This window comes from Corythoichthys intestinalis, chromosome 9 (assembly GCF_030265065.1).
Source record: "Corythoichthys intestinalis isolate RoL2023-P3 chromosome 9, ASM3026506v1, whole genome shotgun sequence".
NCBI lineage: Eukaryota > Metazoa > Chordata > Actinopteri > Syngnathiformes > Syngnathidae > Corythoichthys > Corythoichthys intestinalis.
Window position 1 is genome coordinate 16,214,348 of NC_080403.1, and position 12,491 is coordinate 16,226,838.

The 12,491-nt window shown below is 40.7% G+C and overlaps 1 protein-coding gene across 1 annotated transcript; it reads right to left on the reverse strand.

Moving 5' to 3' along the window:
- Positions 1-902: 902 nt before the first annotated feature.
- zgc:77375 (uncharacterized protein LOC402927 homolog) lies at positions 903-12,485 on the reverse strand. Its single transcript, XM_057847059.1, has 9 exons — positions 11,619-12,485; positions 11,316-11,531; positions 9,739-9,851; positions 9,563-9,656; positions 7,648-7,684; positions 7,400-7,571; positions 5,466-5,642; positions 4,237-4,369; positions 903-1,505 (listed from the first exon to the last, which is right to left on the reverse strand). Exons 1-9 carry the CDS (start codon positions 11,706-11,708, stop codon positions 1,341-1,343), a joined length of 1,197 nt encoding a protein of 398 aa, XP_057703042.1. The 5' UTR covers positions 11,709-12,485; the 3' UTR covers positions 903-1,340.
- Positions 12,486-12,491: the final 6 nt, after the last annotated feature.

Here is a 12,491-nt window from a genome sequence, read left to right on the forward strand (position 1 = left end):
TGCCAAAACTTACCTTAGAAAGCCAAAAACGTTTTGGAAGAATGTTCTCTGGTCAGATGAGACAAAAGTAGAGCTTTTTGGAAAAAGGCATCAAAATAGAGTTTACGGGGGGGGAGACGAGGGCTTCAAAGAAAAGAACACAGTCCCCACAGTCAAACATGGCTGAGATCCCCTGATATTCTGGGATTGATATGCTCCTTCTGGGACTGGACTGCTTGACCGTGTGCATGGCATTATCAAGTCTGAAGACTACCAACAAATTTTGCAGCATAATGTAGGGCCCAGTGTGAGAAAGCTGGGTCTCCCTCAGAGGTCATGGGTCTTCCAGCAGGACAATGACCCAAAAAAGCACTAGAAAATGGTTTGAAAGAAAGACTGGAGACTTCTAAAGTGGCCAGCAATGAGTCCAGACCTGAATCCCATAGAACACCTGTGGAGAGATCTGAAAATGGCAGTCTGGAGAAGACGCCCTTCAAATCTCAGAGACCTGGAGCAGTTGGCCGAAGGAGAATGGTCTAAAATTCCAGCAGAGCATTGTAAGAATCTCATTGATGGATACCGGAAGCGGTTTTTCGCATTTATTTTGTCTAAAGGTTGTGCTACCAAGTATTAGGCTTTGTCCGGCCCATTTTTGGAGTTTTGTGTAAAATGGTGATTTCATTTTTTAAAATTCTCTTTTGTGTTTTCATTGCAAGCAAAATAAATGAAGATATTACTACCAACGCATTTGTAATTGCAATCATTTTCTGGCAGAAATTGAGCATTATCTGACAAAACTTCAAGGGTGCCAATACTTTTGGCCAGCACTGTATCACATATCATAAATATATACCCATAGACTTCATAACTTTAGGTTATGAAGTCTATTATATACCATATTTGAAAATAAAATCATCAAACCATGAATGTAAATAGCAATAATCGCTCAATTGCAATCAGAATAATACATTTTTGACAACATATTATGTTCCAACTTTTTTTAGTCAGAAATGTTTTCATTTCTCGTAATATTAAATCAGGGGTTGGGAAGCTATGGCTCGCGAGCCAGATCAGGCTCTTTTGATGGCTGCATCTGGCAATCTTTCATTATTAAAAAAAAAAAAAAAGTTTCGTTATACTCCTTTGCGCATTGCGCAAAACGGCGACGGTCACCGGTTATATGCTGGTGTTGTGCAGTAATGACCAGACATTACTTCTTAAAGTTAGATCCATTTGAACTTGGAGGTCTGGTTCACTCATCGTATCCCGGTTCAAATGGACTGCACGTTCATCGCCGTCAAGGGCGTCAAATGATTTGATATGGGTTAGGCACAGTGAGTGAACATTGCTCGGTGGTAACGTCAGAGGTGGTGGCGGAGCAACAAGTCGACGGCGGCCTCCACGTCATCCAGCACATAGTCAGGTCGGGCCAGGCCCGCCTCCTCGCCGCAGATGTCACGGTGGCCGTGCAGGAAGGCGCTCTCCCCAGTGGACGCCGATGACGCCTCGTAGACGCCTGTGCACACCTGACAGGGTCAGAAAAGTAAGTCGCCGTAAGACTAGAAGGAAGGACAGCCAGCGTCAGGAAATTAAGATTGAAAAGGCCTATTGACGACAATAGACATCCAACCCATTGGATCGATTGTTCAATAGGTTCCAGTCCCCTCCAAGTTAAAATGGATTAGGCGTCTACTGTCATCAAAGCCAAAGAGATCACGGTTAATATTCTTTTCAATTCTTTTTTTTTTTTGTTGTATTTATATAAATAAAAAAGCGAATAAGTACGGTAACTGTTGCTTTATTGATCATGTTTATTTATTTAGAAGTAAACAATAAAGGAGAAAACATTTTATATTAAATTGTTTGAAATTTCTCTATTAAAAAAAAAAAAGAGAAAAGACAGTTACTAAAGGAGTAGACTTCTGCCTAAGGAGCCAAATTCAAAGCACCGCCATATTTCTTGTTGTGTTTCTAGTTCTTGCGAAATTCCCTATCTGACTTCTGTGACCTTTAACCTCATAACCCCAAAACTGAGTCGCCTGTTCCATTTCATATTACAAATACATCCTACAAATTTGACAAGAATCCTTTTATTTGTTCTTGAGCTATCACAAAATTCCTTTTCTGACCCTTGACATAACGACCCAAAAATTTACTAACCCTTCCGTTTCATCTTACAAATATATCCTACAAGTTTGATAATACCTTTATTTGTTCTCAAGATATTGTGATATTCCGTTTCTGACCTCTGTGACCTTGGACCTCATAACCCCAAAATTGAGTCACCGCTTCAGTTTCGTATTACAAACATATCCTGCAAACTTGACAACAATCCCATTATTTGTTCTTGAGTTATCCTGAAGAAACTTTCTCCAAAATTATCCCATTCTCTGTCAGTAGACTTCACTATCAGTTGACAGGACATGGGACGGGGCCGATCCGTAGGGGGCCAATTTTCATAAATTTAAAATTCAAATACTTTCAAAACCAAAGCCACTAGCGACCTAAAACCAAAACAGGCACCTCCCTTAGGCATATATGAGTCTCCATGAGCAGCGACATCAAAAATTCAAAGTCGTTCCCTAATAAAATCCCGATTATTTTTTACATGAGTATAACAAAACTTCAAATGGCTATAATTTTACAGCAGATGCACAAAAATCACCAAATGCGGAGATAATCACCTATACTTTCAGGATCAATAGCAATATTTAACATATCATATAAGTTTTTGCCCAAGATAGCAACTTAATAACCATGTAGATAAATGTGCTATATGAGCACTGTCCACTTACCATTTACCATTTAGTTTCTTTTTTAATTTAGTGCACGTTTTCAATAGCTAATAATTTAAATAACTCAATTTTCACATCATAAACTTAATACTTGAGGAAAGCCTGCAGAATCATCTTAATTTTACTCAACATTTTTCTACATAAAATCACAATTCATTTGGGTTGAAATCCACTATTGTGTAGGGATTAAAAAATCCAACATGGCGGCAGTCGCGAAACACAGAGCTTTTTAAGATGAAAATTAATGTAAATAAATGCTTAAATCGTAAAATTTCTATAGATATGAACGTAAAACAGCCTAGATTCTTGGTTGAAAGCAAAAAACGAGCAGTTATGGTTCATTTTACGTAAATGTTTCATGCCAAAGTTCCGGTATTGTGTAATCCAACATGGCGGCCCTCATAAAAGAAAGATTTTTAAGTTGAAAATTATTGTAAATAAATGCTTAAAATGTGGAATTTCAATAGATATGAACGTAAAACAGTCTAGATTCTTGGTTAAAAGCAAAAAAACGAGCAGTTATCGTTCATTTTACGTAAATATTTCAAGACAAAGTTGCAGTATTGTGTAATCCAATATGGCAGCCCTCACAAAACATCGCTTTTTAAGGTGAAAATTTTTGTAAACAAATGCTTAAAATGCGGAATTTCTATATATATATTATATATATATGAACGTAAAACAGTCTAGATTCTTAGTTAAAAGCAAAAACAGGCAGTTATTGTTCATTTCACATAAATATATCAAGCCAAAGTTACAGTATTGTGTAATCCAACATGGCGGCCATCACAAAAAAAGGGCTTTTTAAGGTGAAAATTCTTGTAAATAAATGCTTGAATCGCAGAATTTCTATTGATATGAAAGTAAAACAGTCTAGATTCTTGGTTAAAAGCAAAAAAACGGGCAGTTATCATTCATTTTAGGTAAATATTTCAAACTTAAGTTAGGCTAATTATTTCCATTCATTTCATGTTTTCATTGTATTCACAACGTTTCAAAGTGCATGCATGGTGCGAAAAATATAATACCGGTAATTACCATTAATCCTCGACCAAATCACCCTTGAGACACTCCTGCCTGCTTGTATGCAGTAAAACCTTTGTCCTATTTCCACCTAAATCTGGCGTTAGAACGCAGCGTGTGTTTGAGTTTATCACAGTGAAAGCCAACTCAACGTTCTGCCTGGGTTGGCCCCCTACGGGAAGGCGTGGCGCAATGTCTGTGGGAGCTGTCTTGTCAACTGATGATGGAGTCTATGTTCTGCCATTATGTGGATTTGGAAAATCGAAAACATTACATGCTGTAATTCAATAATATTCCCAGTTGAACTTTATTTAGCACATTGTTCATGGTTGCGAGATGCGTTTACAGCTAAACTTCTGATTCTGGAGTAATAGAAAAGTAACGAACGTGATTTGTGGCTAATGAGTGAAGCGGACGGCCCAAGTCGTCAGTCACCTACCAGGACAGAGCGACAACGAGCTCCTGCCGACGTCTCTGAATCTCCCGCGGTCTGGGTGGGCGGCTGCTCATGCTGCTGAGCCAGGTAACGATCGAAAAGGTTGGCGCCATAAACGTCTGTCATGGGGTTGTCGCTAAGAGAAGAGGGAAGAATCAGGCATCTGATGTTAGGGAAATACAGTGTATCACAAAAATGAGTACACCCCTCGCATTTCTGCAGATATTTAAGTATATCTTTTCATGGGACAACACTGACAAAATGACACTTTGACACAATAAAAAGTAGTCTGTGTGCAGCGTATATAATACAGTTAATTTATTTTCCCCTCAAAATAACACAAAATATAGCCATTAATATCTAAACCCCTGGCAACAAAAGTGAGTACAACTCTATGACAAAATGTACATCCCTGAATGTACCAATTGAGTACTGCTTGTCATTTTCCCTCCAAAATGTCATGTGACACATGGATTACTGACCACAGGACATGGTTCCAGTAATCCATGTGCTTTGTTGACATGTTCTGTAATCAGCAAACTGTTTGCGGGCTTTCTTGTGTACAGTCTTCAGAATAGACGTCCTCCCGGGGTGACAGCCATGCACACCAATTTAGTTATAGAGTGCGACGTATGGTCTGAGCACTAACAGGCTGACCCTCCCACCTCTTCCATATCTGCAGCAATGCTGACAGCACTTCTGTAACGAGTCATATGACATTTTGGAGGGAAAATGCCAAGCAGTACTCAATTTGTACATTTAGGGACGTACATTTTTTCATAGGGGTGCACTCACTTTTGTTGCCAGGGGTTTAGATATTAATGGCTATATTTTGAGTTATTTTGAGGGGAAAATAAATTAACTCTAAGCTCTACACAGACTACTTTTCATTGTGTCAAAGAGTCATTTTGTCAGTGTTGTCCCTTGAAAAGATATACTTCAATTTCTGCAGAAATGCGAGGGGTGTACTCACTTTTGTGATACATTGTACCAGGGGTGCCCAAGTCCGGTCCTCGAGAGGCCCTATACAGCTTGTTTTCCATGTCTCCCTTCTCCAAGACACCTCAATCAAATAATCAGCATTGTTATCAGGCTCCTACAGAGTTTGCTGATGAGCTGATTGTTTGAATCAGGTGTGTTACAGGAGGGAGACATGGAAAACAAGCTTGATAAGGGCTCTCAAGGAACTAACTTGGGCACCCCTGGATTATGCAAATGCGCGGCCTTCTTACCCGACGGCGTAAATAGTCCCAACTCTGCGGTTTCGGTTCTGCAGAGCGAGCGCATGTTCGGCGTACTGGTAGGTGAGCAGGTTGGGTTTCCCCAGAAGCGCCTCGTACGTCAAGTCGCGTCCCGTCAACTTTTTGTACGCCGACTCCAAGCACAGCAGGAACATGCCATGACCGAAGCTGCCCAGAAAACAAATCCAAAGATGAACCCTCCCGGTTAAAATAAATTGGACGTCTATTGCCATGAATAGTTGTTTTCAATTTCCCTCTTTTACAAGCTACAACGGCCTGTGACCACGGCTAGCAGTGAATGTGTTAACCAAATGAGAACTTTTGGATTTTAAACTGAAACTGACCAAAGTGAATTAGCAACTAGTGTTGCACCAATAACGATGCTAGTATCATGAGATTGCCATTGCTGCCGGCCCTCCAACTTGAAATGGATTGGACGTCTAGCGCCGTCAATGGCAGCCACCGAGTAAATAGCAGTTGCTTTGACATTTGATATTTTAATAATGGGTAGAGAAATTGCTTGTTATGACTGCATTTGAATGTCAATGCATCAACTTTGATGGGAACATCGCAACTACCAACATGGCCGCCCTGAAGCCATTTTGGTAGGGGCGATGAAAGTTCTTTTTCATGCTTCTACCGTCAATTCATAGACTTCATAATTATAATGGTGGGTCAGATTGGACCTTCACTGCGCCACGCCTTCAAGTCGGGGGCCATCCCACAATCCACTTTAGTTATCCGCAGTCGGTCGCAGCGACAAATGCAGCGATCCAAAAAAAGTACGAAAGCTGTATCGCATACAAACAGGAAAGATTGTCTCAGGAGTGATTCGTTCGAGGATTCAAGGTAATTATCATATTTTTTTGTTTTTTCATATGAATTTTCAATGTAAAAAGCTCTTTGTTGTAAGGCTGCGGTCACATTGTCTAACAGACTAGCATCATTTTTCAACATATTTACATAAAATAAATACTAACTGCACGTTTTTTTTGTTTGTTTTCTTTTGCTTTTAACCAAGAATCGAGACAGTTTTACGTTCATATCTATAAAGAATTCAGGGATTTAAGCATTTATTCACAATAATCTTCACCGGAAAAGCTGTGTTTACATAAGGCAGTCGCCACATTGACTAACAGACTAGCATCGTACTTCGACATATTTACGTAAAATAAATCCGAACTGCACGTTTGTTTGTTTTTTTTTGCTTCTAGCCAAGAATTGAGACTGTTTTACGTCCATTTCTATAAAGAATTCAGGGATTTAAGCATTTATTCACAAGAATATCGCTGGAAAAAGCTCTGTTTACATAAGGCAGCCGCCACATTGACTAACAGACTAGCATTGTACTTCAACATATTTACGTAAACTCACAAGAATTTTGACCGAAAAAAGCTCTTTGTCTGTGATTCCACTCGGTCAGCTTTGACGGCCACGCCAACAATGCGGGCCCCTATTAATCGGCCCCGCGCCCCACCAATGCAGTATGAAGTCTATGGTCAATTGAAATTAGTTGATCACTTATAGACATTTAATCCATTTGAGGATGACAGCGAATAAAGGTTTGTTTATTTGCTTCCAACTCTCCCACTTCAGATGGATTGGACGTCTAGTGCCGTCAGTGGCAGTTAAGCAGTGTCTGAGTAAGCCATGATGGCAATGACTTCACATTCAAAGAGGTATGAAGTAATTTAGTATTAAAAAAGAAAAAAAAAATCCACCGATACAATACAGATGTCGGAATCGATATCGGGATTATTATTACTATGAACTATTTTTCACATCTAGCTCTCTCTATATAATTGCCTACTGTGGCCAAGACTGGCAAGCTTGTTTCCCCATCAGTCAACATTTCGATTTAGTTAGTGATAGGCTCCAGCACCCCGTGACGATAAACTAAACAGAAGATGAATGAATGGATTTACCGCGGCGAGGGCGCCTCGGCCATCCAGAGTAGGTCAACGTTGCAGGCGATGACAGGTAGCTGGGCCGGCGAGCGGCGGTAAGCGGAGGACGGCTGTCCATCCGTCAGCAGGACGTCCACTAGCAGCTGCAGATTGGTCTCCCACCGCACCGGCTCGCCCAACAGCAGCACGGCTAAAAATCGGAAGCCTCCTCAGTTGCACCCTCTTTCAATTTTTGATATTTTTAAATTTTTTTGCTGTGCTCTTACCTTCAATTTGGGAAAACGTCTGCACGGGGGTTGTAGACTGAAAGACAAAACCAACATGATTTTGCAATTGTACTTGTATTTTGGCACTTTTGATTTGAAATGGGTCCTAGATACTTTCTGCTTGACCTTAACCTATAAGTTGATACAGGTATTTAATTATATGGGGCTTTGCAAGGCAAAGGCCTACAAAGTAAAATTCTTTTTTTTTTTTTTTTTTGAATGGCGTTTCTTCGACGCGCTGCACAGCCAAAACCGTTTGACCAACCGTCACCGTTTAAATATCAAAATGACTGGAATTTTCGCGCGACGCAGGGAATTTTTTCGTACGACCCCTCCAAAATTTTCCGTTCGCTTGTAAACACAGGTTTTTCAGATTTTTTTTCTTCGTGACAAAATCGCATAATTTACACATCAAAAATTCCAGGACGGTGAGGGCCATAAAAGTTGTATACATAATTTGCCAAAGTTCCCTCAAAATTTGCCAAAAACTCGCCCATTTATTTGTAATGGGAATGGCATTGACGAACATGTACGTCGTTCCACTCATTTCTAATGACAAAAATTTTCCCCTCTTTTTCAATGGCGTGTTGTGATTTTTGACCACGACAGCCCATTGAAATTCAACTGGGGTCCATGAAAGTCATAGACATCCATGACATTGAAGGCCATGTACGTCCAAATTTCCCATTTATTTTCAATGACACAAAAACATGTATGGTTTTGATTTTTGACCATACACTTACCATTACAGCCCATTGACATTCAACTGGGGCCCATGTAAGTCAGGGCCATTTATATCCATGCACATCCATGACATTGACGGCCATGTACATCCAAATTTCCCATTAATTTTCAAAGGCAGAAAAACGTGTGGTTCTGACTTTTGGCCATAAGCTTACCATTACAACCCACTAACATTCAACTGGCGCCCAAGTAAGTCGATACCATCGACAGCCATGTATGTCAATGCCATTGATGGCCATGCACGTTACAATATCTACAGGAAGTGAGATCATTTATACCAACAGTGTCCCCAAAATGTCCCCAAATCAAGAGGAAGTGACCTAATAGATCTACCACAGCAAAGCCCTATCGTAATTTTCTCCAGAAATTGCAGTTTCTAGTTCTTTATGTGAAACCCTGTCAATTATTTAACTTTTTGTTACAAACTTTCTCCCTTATGGTACAAACAAGTGATGTCGTTTCCATTTTAATTATTATTTATTTATTTTTTTACATATTAAACAAAAGAAGAAAAACAACAACATAAACAACCACACGCACACAGCAACGAATACTGTAGACATACCCATCTAAACTAAAGAAAACCCTCCCCAAAAATATTTAAAGTATACATTTTTTAAAGGCCATTGATTAAAAAAAAAAAATTGTGTTTTTTTTAGTTTAAAAGTTTTAAAATCCACAGATATGACAATGTGCCTCTGACATACAACAAAGGGTTCCAGGTACTTTTTTTCCCCCATAGTATTTAACTATTGACGGAGATAGACGTCCAATCCATTTTGACTCAGAGGGGTGAAAATGGTCGTCTAGCTCTGTCAATGGCAGCCAATCAGTTTAATACTAAGAAAAAAGAATCCATATGAATTTTTTTTTTCACGTTTCCAATTAGCAGAATTTGAGAAAAACCTTTCCCCCTTTTTTTTTTTTTTTTTCATGGTGTTCACATTTTTTGCCAGGTGTTTTTTATCTTTTATTTTTTTTAATTTTGTGTATTTTTATTTTATTCTAATATTTATGTATAACTCGTATTTCTATATTTATTATTTTTTGAAAAGCATGGACCCACCCATGACCCATCGAACTCATTGGCTGCCATTTATCATCCAGTTTATTTTTACGAATGTTTATTTGCTGCCAGCCCTTCCAGTTCAAACTGATTGAAAGCACTCACGGTTGTTGCGGGGGTCCGGTTGTGGTCGACCATGTCCAGCAGAGGGTGCTGTTCTCTCAGCTGCTCCACGCTCACCACTTTCTTGAAGCCCAAACTGAGTGGGCCGCAGTCAAGTACACAACATCACTGCAGTTCAAGATAAAGGATTGGATTGGACGCCAACTTGTCAAGGATACGTGCGGGCGATGTCCGTGATGGGTCCCTGACCGGAAACCAGAACGCATTTATCGTGGAACTTCGTCAACATTTCAAGCGGGCTGTAGGACAAAACCACCTGGGCCGGACTGATCTGAGCGCAAAGAAGAAAAAACATTCAAACGCACAATGAAAAAAACACTAAATATAACACGACACATCATATCACGCAATATGCATCATACGGTATTAATAAATGTATTTTTTGATGCTGTAAAACGATGCACAATGATCGCTACCAGCAAGTTACACAGGCAAGTTTAGATATACATATAGAATCACAATGAAAAAACATAACAACAAACGTGCTCAAAAAAAGAAAAGAAAAAGATGCAATATACACTGAGATTAAGCGGGGCAAAGCCCTCCTGTTGGCCGAAAATGTCATTGCATGTAATTGACTTTCCAATTGAATTTAAAATTAAGACTTTGCCTGTAAAATGTTGTCTATAAAAGTTGTACAGTAATAAAACAAACAACAAAAATGAATGAAATGAACAAAAAAATGTTTTTATAATGGGTCAAGATTAAGTTTCGAACAGATCACGTGACTAGCACCTTAGATACGGCCATTTGCTCTGCTTAGCCAAAACCACCTGAGGACAGAAGAAACAAGATGGATATAACTATCACTGGATATACTGTGCGAGAATCAAGGATTGAAGATGTGGAAAATGATACGCCGGAGAGCACCGCCAAAATGGTGAGCGGAGTTTTAGTTTGTCCCACTAAAGATGCTTATAGTACAACAGAGCCACAACCGGGCGAACCATATTCAATGGACAACATCGTTTGCCAAAAGCTTAGCTGTCCAAAGCAGCCGGATTTAAAATTCCCCCCAAAAATGAAGGGAAACAAAAAACGCTTATTTTCAATGTATGGTTATAAAAAATCCTGGCTGGAATATTCAGTCAAAAAGGATGCCGTCTCCTGTTTTGAGTTTGATTTAGAATTCCCCTCAAGAATGACGGGAAACAAAAAACGCTCATTGTCAACTTATTATTATAAATATTCTTGTTAGTTAATTTTATTGCTGATATTGCGTTTCGTGGTCATCAACATGTTATGCCCCCCCTTCACCAAAAGTCAAACTCTGCCTATGGACGATACGTGTCAGCGCCATTGACGGACGGCAATAGATTGACAATTGATTTGACAGTCTAAATGGATTGGGCGTCTATTGCCGACAATGGCAGCCGATGCGCATCTGGAATTAAATAACATTCTAATTTTTGTCCAAAAATGTCATTTTTAATTCTATATTTTCATTCATTCATCTTCTGTGCCACTTCACAAGGGTCGCGGGGGTGCTGGAGCCTAAGCCAACTATGGGCCGTTGGCAGGAATACCCTGAATTGGTTGCCAGCCAGTCGCAGGTATTTATTTTTTACATTTTAAAAGGATGTATGCAGTATATACAAATATCTCTACCACCGTCAGTGGCAGAGTTGAGTTACAGACACCATGAAACGGACACATTTGGGGGAGGGAGTCATAGAACATAAAAAGAAGAGACTGGCATCATCATCATCATGAAAGGAAGGAAAATGAGACCCACGTGGACGTCGAGGAGCGCGGACAGCTGAGCGGCTTTTTGTCGGGCTTGACAGCTTCCGGCGTTGGTGACGAAGACCACCGGAAAGCGGAAGCGTCGGCGCTCATCCAGCAGCTTCCCGAAGGCGCGCCGCGCCGCCGGGATGACGGAGCCGCCGCGCAACAGCACACCGTCCACATCCAGCAGGATGCCGACCGAGCCGCCGCCCCCGACGATGCGCTGCTTGGCGTTAGCGTGGTGTCACGTCAGAAAAATGTACACTTTTTCCTTTTTAAGTATTTTTTTTGTTTTGTTTTGCGGACTGACCTGCGCGGATGCGGCGGCGGTCCGGAACGTGCGGCGGATCTGTGACGACCACATGACGACCTGGGGGACCTTCTCCAAACCGACACTCATATTAGAAGAGTTGCGATGTGACGTCACGACCAGGGGCGGGGCCACAAACCACGCTGCTTATGCTCTTTTCCCAACTTTCACAGAATTTTTCCGACCAATCAGAATGCCTGTCCAGCGTGAACTCATCTGCTCCCATTGACCGTGACGGCCGTCCAAGTGTTGGCATTCGTATATTTTTTGGGCAATTTTAAGTTTTCTGGTCAACTTTTAAATCTGGATGGAAAAAAACAACAAGGAAACTGGAGGGGGACCATTACTATTTCTAATGGTTCAGTTTTTCAATGTTTGCACGTGTTCTGTGGTTTTTGTAGTTTTTGGTGCAATTCCAAATTAGGATTGAAATATCGTTAAATATTAACTACCCGCCCCCCCGCGCCCCCCCAAAAAATGGATAGGACATCTACTAAAGATAAAATCATTGATAGGAGGGACGGTGCATCTTGGCCAGGTCTTTTTTTTTTTTTTTTTTTTAACTGATTGGCTGCTTTTGACAGCGCTAGACATCTGATTAATGTCAAGTCCATGAGTGACACAGCAATCCAACAATCACCGCAAGCATGTCATCCCAATTCGGTTGCGCGGACACATCCAATATGGCTCGCGCTCGCCAAGAAGCTAAAAGAGCGGTATCGCGTTCGTCCGGCCCGGAAAGACAGACAAAAGGCAACTTGTGCGGCGCGTCGGCAACCAACTGATTGGAAGCTGCTGAGTGGCGTTAAGTCGTCCGTCACATGCCGGCCATCACGGGCGTCACATGCCGTGGGATGCTGCGGCCAATCCGCT

Coding starts and splice junctions, on each gene's coding strand:
- zgc:77375 (XM_057847059.1), bottom strand. CDS start 11,708: ATGAGTGTCGGTTTGGAGAAGGTCCCCCAGGTCGTCATGTGGTCGTCA. Junction 11,532..11,618: donor CCGCCGCCGCATCCGCGCAG/GTCAGTCCGCAA, acceptor AACGCCAAGCAG/CGCATCGTCGGGGGCGGCGG. Junction 4,370..5,465: donor GGGACTATTTACGCCGTCGG/GTAAGAAGGCCG, acceptor CTCTTCTCTTAG/CGACAACCCCATGACAGACG.